A 13,093-nucleotide genomic window follows, 5' to 3' on the forward strand; every position below is an offset into this window, starting at 1 on the left:
CATCCTTCTTCTAATAGGAACCATTGCGATTGCATTGGGCGCCCGCAGACAATCCAGGATGACCTCCCCGTGTCAAGACCCTTAACTTAATCACATCCACAAAGTCTCTTTTGTCATATAAGTTAACATTCACAGGTTCTCAATTAGGAGACGGAGACGTGTAGGGGGCCATTACTATTTTTATTATTTATTTTTGCTTTTGAGGAAGATTAGCCCTGAGCTAACTGCTGCCAATCCTCCTCTTTTTTCTGAGGAAGACTTGCCCTGAGCTAGCATCCGTGCCCACCTTTCTCTAGTTTATACGTGGGAAGCCGACCACAGCATGGCTTGCCAAGCAGTGCCACGTCCACACCCGGCATCCGAACCAGCAAACCCCGGGCTGCCGAAGCGGAACATGCGCACTTAACCGCTGCACCACCGGGCCGGCCCCTGGGGGCCATTATTCAGCTCACCATAGGGAGTTCCTTAAAAAGCTAAACATAGAATTCACATATGTTCTAGCAATTCTACTCCTGGGTATATTCTGAAGGGAACTGAAAACATGTTCTCAGAAAAACGTGTACAGAAATGTTTACAGCAACATTATTATGTTCATAGCTGTTATGTTAACAGCCAAAAGTGGATGTAACCCAAATGTCCACCAGCTAATGAATGGATGACGAAACGTGGTCTATTCATACAATGAAATATTACTCAGCCACAAAAGGAATAAAGTACCACGTACAAAGTGGATGACTCTTGAAAACATTATGCCAAATGAAAGAAGCCGGCCACAAAAGACCACATGTTATGATTAATTTATATGAAATATCCAGATTGGGTAGATCCATACAGGTGGAAAGTAGATTTGTGGTCGCCAGAGGCTAGGGGCAAGGAGGACCGGGCGTGGCCGTTTAACGGGTATGAGGTTTCTATGTGAGGCGAGAAATATGTTCTGAGATTAGTACACGGTTGCACAACCTTATGCATATCCTAAAAACCATTGATTATATCCTTTAAAAGGGTGAATTCTGTCATATGTGAATTATAATTTTTTTAAAGGGAACACGCTAATATAGGAGAAAAAGGGAAATCACTCTTTTCAGAGTTTTGTTTCCTAGTTTCACTTTCCTCAGGTGGTGGGAATCCTAGCGACTCCTCTAGACACATGAAACTAAGTAGAGATATGGTTCAGAGTCCAAGGCCATTCAGAGAATTATTACAACTGTTCCGTCTGATGTCCTGTAACGCATCATGGGATCCACTTGCCCAGACTGAACCAGTCTCTTTCCTCTAAGAGCCTTAATCCTAGCCAGGTGCCATGATGCACGTGGATAGTTAAGGGGGGAAAAAGACAGCGGTGGATCATAAAAGGCGGGCAGGTTCAACGTTACTGGAGTTCTAAGAAGGGAAACCTCCTAGTCGGGGCATTCTGGAAAGGAGTCACCAAAAACAGTATTGGCCTAGAAGTCAACCCAGGCATTGCATTTAACCAGGATGGGACAGATGGAGAACGGAAGACAGAGGACAGCATTCAAGTCCTAGGTAAGACTTTACATGTCAAGTGACTCGATTCCTCTGCTGAGAGATAACCTTCAGGATCCCTCATTTCCTGTTTCCGCCCGAGGGGTGGCAAGTGAATTTTCAGTTAGAAGCAGCACCTTCTCACCCCCCCGGTTAGAACATAGATTCCCGCAGTCTCACAGCCACGAAGCTCACGACCCTTAGCTTTCTGACAACACCCGTTTAGCTCCAACCCTGATCTCACCACTCCTTTCTTTAAAGACCTTCGGTGAGAGCTTGCAAGTTCTGAATCTAGTAAACAGTGTCAAGCCAGAGAAACCTACTAAGGATGTAATTTACACACAACTGCTCTAAACACACATCCCCAACCTACCACTTTGGTCTGTTGTTCAGAAGCTGGGTCAGGGGAGAGAGGGGTGATATTTCTTCTCTTTAAGGCTTGCTCGTCTTTCTTGGCCTTCCGGAGCTCCAGGCTGACTGCTATGCGCTGTTGCCGCCTCATCTATCGGGGAAAAGAAAGAGTGGAAGCATGTAGAGCTGGGAGGTCGGGTTGTCACTTGTACAGACACAACAGGCTGGAGGAGTTAAGATCCCACGGCTAGTCAATAGTCTCAGCCCCGTTACCTCCTCTGCTCTCTCTTTCTATCCTGCATCTAGAAAAACAGTCAATCTTCCTCCGGAAGCGAAGAAGGGCATGGATACCCTTGGTAGGCCAAGCTGTAGAGATATCTGAGCAGGGCATCCCATTGCCCCGAGTCTGAGCGCGTCTTCACTGGTGCTGATTGATTCCTGAAGAGCCGGCCTGGGCCTTCCAACTGCACGGATCCAGGTGGGGCTGGGGAACGTGAAGGGAAACCCTGGGCCCCAGAAGTCCCTGACCATTTCCGCTGTTAGGCAATCAGTCTAAAGGTCCAAACGAGAGTTTTGGACACCAGACTGAGGACGATTAAAATTTAAAATAAAAACCACCTCTTCTCCCTATATCAAGCAAAACTCACAGACTTTATAGGTTTGAGAATCTTGGGAAAAGATCTAGTTTATGGATAGATGAGTTCTAGGTGGAAGATTTTTAAGTTAATTATAAGGAAATTAATACCTATTGGATACTTCCGGTTTCTTGAACAAGCCATTTAATCCTTGCTTAAAAATAGGGTCATCGTGGTGTCATCCAACAAGGCAGGGACACCTTTGGGGTTTATGGAGCCAGTTGTACTGTGGTCTCCATCACTAAGTGGCCTCTCCTCGTGGAGGGCTCTGTAATGCTGGTTTCTCCCTTCTCATCTCCTGGCCCTTCCAGTTGCTCTCCATGGAGAGCAATTCCTTTGTTCTAACTGGCTTCCTTTAATCTGTAGTGGTCTTGGAAGCCAGTTAGCCAAGCTCATTGGAAGGGGTATAAGTAAGAGTGATTTGACTGGGTGGTGTCCTAACTGGGCAGCTGTGGCCTCATGCTTCCCTCCTCCTCAGCTACCTTCCGATTCCCGAGATGGTAGCCAACCCTGTATGAAAGGCCAGTCAAGATATGCAGATGGTGGACCCAGAGCTAGAGCCAGAAAACTTTGAGACCAGAGAAGCTGAGTGAGCTAGAATCCATACACAGCATAGGCTCCCTGACCCAGGCCCTCATGCTCATTCCAGCGGTGAGAAGAACAATCTGGACTTTTCAAGTCCATTTCTACAAGGTAGGCTTATGTTGGCCACACCCGTATCGCAAATATTTTTAGCTCCGTGGGAAGCCCCCTTGACATGAGTAGCTGCAGTTAAGCATCTAGATATCCAGCACTGGATGCTGCTATCCAGTCCCTCAGGAGGGAGGTACCAGCCCTGTTTTATAGATGAAGAAACTGAAGTTCTGAAGTTAATAGTTTCCAGATCACACGGGGACCTTGATTTGAGCCCACCGTTGTCTGACTGCTAGGTCCACGCACTTTTGTCCTCCCCACCCTCAATATTTTATTATGAAAATTTCAAACAGAAAAGTTGAATGAATTGTTCACCGAACACCCACGCACTTATCCACAATGAACATTTTGCTCTATTTGCTTTGTCAGCCCCAATCTCCCCATCCTCCGCTCCATCTTTGACGCGTTGCCACCATGAGCTTTCCACTGCCCTAGTCCTCGGTACGGTGAAGCCCGGGTGTTTCATACTCACAGCTGTGTCTTTGCCGCGGTACTTAAATTTTCTCAGCCTCCCTTCTGGAGCTCCTGTCAGCATATTGACGGGAAGAAATAAACCACCTGTAGGTAGGAGAGTTACAAAGAGATTTTCAGTGTCCAGGGTGTGGGATACTATGTTAAAGTCATTTGGGCTCTAAGCCTTTAAAGGGTTCACAGTGGAATGGAGAGCGGACTCTGGAAGTCAGCTTCCATAGGCAGCACCATGCCAGCTCCACCGGTGATGAGCACGGTGGGAGCTCAGAAGGGACCAGCTCTGGGCGGCAGGAGTAAGGGAAACCTACAGCGGCAGTTTCGCTTGAAGTGGGCCTTTGATGGCTATGGTAGGCTGGAAGGAAAGCACAGAACCCTCTTATGTGGCTGTGTCCAAGGAGTGCTGTTCAGGGTATGTGTACAGGATAGCGAGAAGCCCAACCAGGCTACGACAGGAAGATGGCCCTCTCCTCCCACACCCAATCCACCAGCACATCGGATCAGGGCAGTGTCAAGTGTGGCCCACTCTTTCTAATTCCTTGGTAGACTCCATCTACCCTGGACCGGGCCGCCATCATCTATTACCCACACTCTGACAATGGCCTTCTAAGTGTTCTCCTTGCTTCTACCATTGCCTTATTCCAACCTGTTCTCTACAGAGAGGCCATGTGGTCTTGAAAATAATCTGATCATGTAACTTCCCCCACTTAAGAAGGCTCTGTGGGCTGCCCATTGAGCTCAGAAGAAAATTCAGTCTATGATGCCCACTGTGCATGAGCTGGCCCCAACCCACTTCATCTCCAACAATTCTTTCCTATCTAAGAATCTAGGCATCTTCCCAATCAATCTATTTTATTGTCTCCATAGCTTTTACTACCTTCCAATATTGTCTTGTCTGCGCATCTTCCTCTCCCTACTTCTAATGACAATGGGACCACACATGTCTTAGGTATGATTCCTCAGCCCCTTCACCATGTGTGGCGTATAATAAGTAGGTACTCAAATATTTGTTGGATGATGGTGGTGGGTGATAAGGTCATAAAAGGAGTCAGCCCTCAATTCGAGGAGGTTATTCAAATTAGGCCAAGTTTAAACTTTCTACAAGGCAACAGGGAATGACACTTCTTATAAATGTACAATGAATAGCCATCTGTTTCCAAGTGTATAGCATGGGCTAGACTATATTACAGAAAAGAGAAAACTAGATAAAGACGCCCAGAGGCTACCGACTCCAGTCTTGAGTGTATAACAGCTGGGAATGATTCTGGCAAGAAAGACTAATTTAGACATTAATTTGGAGGGGACAGTGTAGACAAGTTGAGGAATCCCATAAGTGAAGAGAGAGCCAAGACTGATGTCTTAAGACGACAAAGGAACTCTATGTGAGAACAGAACAAGAATTGAACTTTGGTGATGCTTATTGTAGGGCCCAAGAGAAGAGAGAGCCAGCAAGGGACCAAGAGAAAGACGGGAATTTGAGAAAGAACAACAGAATGCTAGTGTTAGCGCCACTACCAGCGTCAGTGGCTCCAGGTCAGGGACCAAAGCAGCACCAGCAGCCACAAGATAGAATAAGTCCGCTGAGCCTCAGGCAGAGGCTTTGCTGTGGTGACTTTGCCTGTTTTAAAGCATTAGTCTCCTTAGGAACTTGGGCAAGAATGACTTGTCTGCAAATCCAAGAAGGAGAAATGTGAATTCCTTCCTGGAATTCACCCATCTCCCCGCCCCCAGCACAGCGCAATCTGAAGAGGTGGAGCGAGAGACAATGGGTCAAAGGAACATTAAGGAAGTTCTCAACTATTCTGTTAACAAAGGCATGTTGGCCACCTCCCCTTCCCCAGCCACACTCAACCCTGCCTGCAGAGCAGAGGGGCCTCGGTGACATCCACAGTCCTTCAATCTCAACGCAGGTACCAGGAGAAGCGCCTCCCTAAAGCTGGTTTAAGACACTCTCAGCCTTTAGATTAATTCAGTTGGAAGTTCAAGCTGGAGGTAGCTTTCCCACCAGCAACACATCAGAAGCCAGCACTTCAGGAGGAGCAGAGAGCTATACGGCAGGACAATCTCAGCACTGTCACCTCAGGCCAGAGAGTCACGTATCCTGTTCTTCCACTTTAAGAAATCTCCAATTCTGCCCCGTAAGGAAGCAGAGTTGCTTTTTATGACCCAAAGGTAAATCATTGCTATTAACCGTGATACCCTTTAAAAGACCATCTCAAAAGAGTTTTCTAGTTGCTGTAATAACCAGAGTCAAGAGGATTATCGGTCGGGATCCAAGATGCAGGTTTAAATGAGAAGCTGTATGCTACTCTCCAAGAGAGAAGACATATGGCATTTGTTATAAGTCTGGAGAAGACTAGTCTTAGGGACCTACTTCAGGAAGCAATGGCCAAAATGTGTTTATCACATGCCAAGAATGTTGGACATTTAGGATTAAATGAAGCAAGATTAATACTAAGGTAGAGAGAGAAGATGGAGAAACCATCTCAGACGTCACTTCCCACAGAACCGCCGAGTTCCCACAGCTGTTAAGTATCAGAGCCAGACTTCAGCCTCTATCTGTCTCACTCCTGCGTCCACACTTTGGATCACTAAGCTTTGCAGCCAACCATCTGGAGCAAGGTCTGATTAGGACGGCACCAAGTCACCCCTGTGGGTGGCACTTGACACATGGGGTGACATGTTGGAAAATAGGACAGCACGGGTTTTAGGCAATGGAAACAACAGAGGCCACTTCTGAAATACTCTGCTACGTGTCGCCACCTCGTTGCTGTGTCTTCACCCACTGTAAGCAGCCCGACCAGCTCAGTTCATGCGACAGTCTGAAAGTGCACAAGAGGCCAGTTTGGTACAAGGGAATGAAATGCTTTCGCTTCTGAGGAGACCCAAGGCAGTGCCTAGTTCTAGCACCATTGCCATGGGAACCACTCATCCTTCTGCCACATCCCAGAAGGTATGGCCATCAGGAATGTTGGAAGTGGATCCAGGGGTTCAGATGGCCTCTGCCTTCCTTCAAATCAAATATCATGTAGAAGCCAGCACAAGACGACATAAGCAGAGAAAGCTCAACTTCAGATCAGACTGGGTCCTCCCCGCTCCCTGAGGCATCTTGAGGGAGCAATTTGAAAGTCACGGATTTGGCCAAACCACTTCATTTGGGGACAGTCTGCAAAGCCAGCTGCAAAGCAAATCCTTCTGGCTTTCACAGTCTTCTCTAGTCACAGCTCAAAAACGTGCTTCCTTCCCCTCGCATTGCTATTTGTAGCATCCAGGAGAGCCAGCACCCTGTCATCCTTAACCAGGAGCATGAAAACGCCAAGCTGGAGGCTTCGAGTTATGCACAAAATCAAATTGGGACCTTTCTTCATCCATTCTCTAAGTCTGAGATCCAGAGAAAGCCTAACTGGTTAATTAGGCAAAAGCCACCAACTTCGGGGTTTTGTCTACACACACGCGCAGCCTCAGGCCAGCTCTGCTGCTCCCCACATATCACGAGACCCCTGTCTTGGGTGTCAGAGGCCCAGCCAAGGGACCCCAACCAAGCCTTAACAGCACTGCGTCACTTTGCCTGGTTGGGGCATTACAGGTCATTTTGGTTTTTTCTATATTTTTCTAGATCTAGACAAGCTTTCTGAGCCTACTGCACGAACCGAGAACTGTTTTAAATTAAGACATATCATCTAAGCATTGGCTTCTATAAAGCAGTATCTTTCCGATTTTAAATTAACACATACTCACAGTTTAAGAGAATTAACTAGTTCAGAAACGTACAGAGCATTAACTCCCAAGGACCCCATTTCTCCTTCAAGGTAACCTTTAGAAACTCATACCACCCTCTGCGCACCCCGGCCACTCTGCACCAGCGCCCAGGGGCTAATTACAGAAGGGGATCTCGGCAGACACGGTTTTTCAACAAGTTTCGCCACTTCTCCTGCACTGTGGACACCCTCTGATGGATGGTCCGATCTGCATGACTCCCAGCCACTTCTTCAAACAAAGTGGAATTTGTTTGAAGCCAAAACTTCACCATGTGTTGCCATGAGTGAGACTCACTGCCCAGGAAGGACCAAGCTGACTCTGCTCCAAGGCGTGCGGGTCAGCAAGCAGGCACTGTTGGGGCTGGGGTGGGGCCCTAGGGGGTCCCTGGGGATTGGGAGGGGAGAGCGGATGATCTTGGGGGTCACGGGCCCCAGGACCTGGGCCCCACCTCGGCATCCTCTGGCTCCCTCAGGGCTTTACCAACATGAACAAGGCCTGTCCAGACACCATGTTTGACGCAGGGAGACACACAGCCCGGTCTCCCTCCGGGGCCCACACTGGCCCAGAGAGGTGAGACCCCCGCCTGGAAATTCTACCTCTAAGGCTTGAGAAGCCTTCATGGGAGGGGGCGGAATCGGGTGGACAATTCCCACTGTTGAAAAAGCCCCGAGGGACATTTCAGGGAGAGGGAACCCAAGTGAAGGCGCAGGGCACACCGTTCTCCGGGCTGCTGTGTGCTTAGACACGGCTCCAGGCAGCCTGAGTAAACAGACACCCACCGTCCGCCACATCCTCCTTACCCACCCTGGAAACAAGCCAAGCGCCACGTAGCACAGTTTCTGTAACTCAAGGCTGAGTTCAACCAGGAGAGACCCAGCCTCGGCTTTTTGGGAGCCGTCCCTCTGGGCAGGCTGCCGGCTTGGCGGGGGCAAGACCACAGCAGCCTCGCTGAGGCCCCCACACAGCTTTGTGGCTCATTACCTGAACAAGAGCAAGGTGTCTGGTCAACACCCAGACGGGAGGGCTCTGGGAGGACACAGCCACACCAGGAACCCCCTGCCACCCTCACACACGAGGACAGGCCACCACTCACTCATCACTCACCCAGCAGGGAGCTGCGGCCTCCTGGCCCCTGGTCCACCTTAAATGCCCTCAGCAGGCGGCAGGTGTTTTGAGGCGTTAGGCCCTTCCCCGCAGGGCTGGTTTCCCACCAAAGCCGAAGCCAAGCCGAGAGTTCTTAGCCTTGGCTGCGCGTTGGAATCACCTGGGGCGTTCTGAATGCCCTGCCTCCTGGGCCTGGTTGAGAGACTGATGGAGCCGATCAAGGGGGAGGCCCAGGTCTCCAGGTGACTCTCATGTCCAGACGAGGTCAGAGGGGAGGCTCAGAGGCGCCCCGGACCTTCAGCCTCCGCAGCTGCCGCCGTTTGAGACCCTCAGATGAAGTATAAAAAGGGGAGAGGCGGGGGACCCTTCTTCCAGGGAAGTGTTTGCGTTCTGGGTGTTTAAGGCCTCTGGGATCCAGCTAGATGGAGTGGCTTCCTCCTGAAATTGGAGTATTAGGCTTAAGTCTGCTGTCGAAATGTTAACAAATGTTTATTCTCAAGGCAGGTGAGGAGACTGGGTGGTGGCGAGAAGGAATATGCTGCATACTGAAACAGAAATGGGAATAAAATGTCATGTGTTTATTCAACAAATATTTCCCGAGTCCCCACTGGGCCAGGCCCTGACATGCAACAGTGGGCGAGATGACCTGGTCGCCGCCCTCCCAAAAGGAGCGGAGATGGGTCCTCCCAGCGGGGTGGGAGCAGGACAGCAATTGGCACAACACAGGGCAGGGGAAGGCAGAGAGGGCTTCCTGGAGGAGGTGGTATGGGAGCCAAGTCTTCGGGAAAAGCAGGAGTTAGCAGGTGAAAAACTGTGAGAGAGATGTTCCAGGCAGAGGGAACGGCATACGAAAGGCACTGAGGCAAGAAAAATGGCGCTGGTTGCCCTGGGAACAGAGACCAGACCTTTCAGGACTGCGAGAGGGATGATGGGGCCAGGCGCCAGGGAAAAGATGGGCTAGTGGACAGGGGAGGGGGCAGTGGGAGGTGTCCACCCTGGTCCAGGCAGTAATGGGTTGCACTGTCTGTAGGGGATTTTAAATCAATGATAAAACCGTCTACAAGCCCGTTCGCATTTTATCATCATCATGAGCCGGGAACTCTGACCAGCGCCAGTGAGCTGCATCCCACCTGTCGCTCACTCTGGAAAGTGGACTTTGTCCTGAGAGCCCCAGGCAGCCGGTGGAGGCCACAGCAGGGCCGTACTCCTGTGTACACCGTGTCGCTTTTTTATTATGGGAAGGGTCAAATCGGTAAACGTAGAGAGAACGGTACAAACGAATCCTCAGGAACCTGTCACCAGGCTCAGCGATGACCGACACCATCTTACATCTTCTCCTCCCACCTTTTACATTTTGTGTTTGTTGATTTTTGCTGGTGGTGTTTTAAGGGAAATCTCAGACACCATATTGTTTCCCCCATGAAGGTTTTAGAATGCGTCTCTAACAGATAAAGGCTTTAATAACTAAGACCAAAATACTACGATCCCCTAACGAAATCCACTGTCATTCTTCGTGTGTCGTTTTAGGATGTTTAGGCTAATCTAGGGGAGGTGAGAGGAGGATTCTTCCCAGGGTGGGGCTGGAGGGAGGAGGAGCGGGAGGAAGGGACGGGGGTGAGTGGAGAGAGGAGGGCCTGACCACAGGGTGCTCTGGTTACGGGAGGGGAGGGGTGCGGAGAGCCCGGGACTTGGAGTGGGTGAAGCTGGGGTTCAGGGGACCCTCACACCCCGGGGCGTGCAGGACATGGAGCTGAGGATGCAGCAAAGGCCAGTCGGTGCAGAGCTGGGGCAGGACTCAGTGACCCATGGCGGGTGGTGGTGGGTGACAATGACAGAGACACAAGCTGATGCTGTGGTTTCAAGCCGAGGTGGCTGGGGAGTGGTGATGTCAGAAGAGGGGTCCAGGATGGCTGAGAGGAGGCCTGACCCCTGCAGGATCCGAGTCTATTGGAGGGATTGCCCAGGCCTCCTGGTTCTGCCCGTGCCACCTCTCTCCACCTCCCCCAGGGAGCCAGGTTCTGCGGCGTCCCTGTCACCTCATAATAGCGATCCCGGCTGCAGCCCGTGCCCCTCAGGCTTTTCCCCACACACAGCTGGAGGAATCCTTTAAAGTCAGCTTAGAACACTGGGCTGCTCAAACACTCCAGGGCTCCCCAGTATTCCCACAATCGCCCATGGGGCCCTTCATGCTCTGCCTCACCCCCCATCCTGTCCCTTCTGACCTCACTCTCCCACTCCAGCCACCTGGCCTCCTCACTGTCCTTCAAACACATGAGGTGTGCGCTGGCCTCAGGGTCTTTGCACCTGCTGTTCCCTGGACCTCCGTCACTTCCTTCAGTTCTCCGTTTTTAGAGACCATTCCTGGCCATCCTGTCTAAAATCAAACCTCGCCCCACCCCTGCCTTCTCATCTGACTGACTTCCTTTTATTGCTCTCCCTAGCAGCATGGGTCAACATTCAAAAATGCAATTCGTTTCCTTGCTTGTTTATTTTCCATCTCTCTCTCCCCAAAAGACCATGAGCTCCCTGAGGGTAGGGGCGTGGTCTGTTTTGCTCGCTGCTTTATCCCCACTGCCAAGAAGAGTCATTGTCACTGTATTTGTGGAATGCGTAAGTGGGCATGCTGACCCCAAAGCCAGGCTCCCCCACTGCCTCCACTGTGTTAGGGCGTCCCTCCACCATCACCCAGGATGCGCCCAGGCTGTATGGCGGGCGGTGCTCATGCCCGTCCCAAGCCAAGGATCAGGCCCGCATCCTCTGAAGAAATCTGATCAGCTTGCCACCACAGTGCCCACCGTCGCTGCTCAAAGGACTTGGAAAAGCCCCTTCGATGGAATCTGTGTCCTCACTCGCCCACCAGTCTGGGGGCACTTTCCTTGAGCATCCTTCCAACAAATCTTGCGTTAAATTCTCGCGATTGAATTACCCGGAGGGGTTTGTTCAACCTACCTTGACTCTCGTGACGTAGTAGGAATCACCAACCCCATTTCACAAAGTGGGAAACTGAGGCTGCCGACATCGACGTGACTCGCCCCAGGTTACATGATGGCAGAAGGCCTGGTCTGCGCAGCTCCTTCTTTGCCTCAGTGCTTTACAGCCTGTGCTAGCTTCGTGCCCGACTTCCTTCTTTCTACGGTGGTAAAATACACAGAAAATTGACCATTCTGACCATTTTGAGTGGCATTAAGTACATTCACACTTTAGTACGACCATCACCACTACCCACCTCCAGAACTTTTCTCACCTTGTAAAACTGAAACTCTGCACCCCTTAAACACTGCCTCCCTGTTTCCTTGTCCCCCAGCCCCGGGCACCCACCCTTCTACTTCCCGTCTCTATGAATTTGACTGCTCTAGGGATCCCATAGAAGTGGAATCATACAGAATCTGTCCTTCTGTGACTGGCTTATTTCACTTAGCGCAATGTCCTCAAGCTTCCTCCATGTTGGAGCGCGTGTCAGAATTTCCTTCTGAACTCTTTCTTTAGAACAAACACATGTCATTCCATTAAGACTGTTCTTTACGGTGGCATGCCAAGGCGGGGAGGTGTGGAGGCCAGGGAAATCCTCCCCAGCACGGAGGAGTATTTATCTGTGACATCATTTACGATGGCCCAAGCGGGGCGGTCATAAAAGCAGACCGATTCCCACTCAGTTTTCATTATTGTTTTAAAATTCTCGAAAGTCAACACATCCCTTCATGGACCGCATCCCCCGCCACCTGTTCCCGCCATCCCCCCAACTTGGTACATCGCTGGGTATTAATACATAAATGTATAAATGCCTATTCATTATATTACTAATATAAAAAGGGTTAAAAAAAAAAAAAAAGGACCAACCCTGGAATTGGAGAGTTGATGTCACAATTCCTCAGGGGACTCCGGGAAGGTTTTGTGCTTGAGTTCAGTCTTTGGGACTCCATTGGCTCCCAGTGAATGCAGCTGTCAACATCATTGGCCTCTGGGCATGCGAGCTTGTGTGCGTGTCTGTGTGCACGCGCACATGTGTCAGAAAGTCCCCAGGGTCTGAGGGGACTTTAACTTCCCAGGATGCTGATCCTCGGGGAGCTAATTTTAGATTCTTGGTAGATGCTGTTTGGCCCAGGCCCAGGAGACGAGGAGGAAAAGGGACGTGAAGGAAAGATGAAAGACGGGGCAGGAACAGCAAGAGGAAACCGAAGGCTGACGATCTCTCTGGCTAGGGGCTCTGCGGTAAAGTCAGGACCCGAGCCCCTCCGTTCAGGGGTTATTGGCTAAAAGTGGATCCTGAGTTTGGGGCTGGTTCAGCACCATCGCTCCAAGTTTTCTCATCCACCTGATTGTCCTAAGCGTTTTCTTTTCTAGGGGGGTGGGGACATTTTACAGAAGGTTCTCCTCGGTGAGGCCTCTGAACAGCAGAAGAACAAATCATGCCCAGAGTCCAGGGTCATGTGTGGCTTCCTCCTGACACCATGTGACCTCAGGAGCTGGGCCAGGGACAAGGCTCCATCTGGGAGCAGCTACTGGCGCCTACTCTGTGCTGGCCTCTGCGAGGTGCTGGAGTGGACCAGACTGGGTCCCCGCTGCCAAGGAACTTAGAACTC

General features: G+C 50.5%; 1 protein-coding gene across 1 annotated transcript in view; it reads right to left on the reverse strand.

Moving 5' to 3' along the window:
* Positions 1-8,621, reverse strand: part of KPNA7 (karyopherin subunit alpha 7) — a 30,096-nt gene extending 21,475 nt beyond the window's left edge. The window contains exons 1-3 of the mRNA XM_070484197.1: positions 8,514-8,621; positions 3,655-3,740; positions 1,877-2,005 (exon numbers count right to left, since the gene is read on the reverse strand). Of these exons, the coding sequence (XP_070340298.1) occupies positions 1,877-2,005; positions 3,655-3,717 (192 nt within the window). The 5' untranslated portion in view covers positions 3,718-3,740; positions 8,514-8,621. The remainder of the gene's footprint in view (positions 1-1,876; positions 2,006-3,654; positions 3,741-8,513) is intronic.
* Positions 8,622-13,093: the final 4,472 nt, after the last annotated feature.

This window comes from Equus asinus, chromosome 14 (assembly GCF_041296235.1).
Source record: "Equus asinus isolate D_3611 breed Donkey chromosome 14, EquAss-T2T_v2, whole genome shotgun sequence".
Classification (NCBI taxonomy): domain Eukaryota; kingdom Metazoa; phylum Chordata; class Mammalia; order Perissodactyla; family Equidae; genus Equus; species Equus asinus.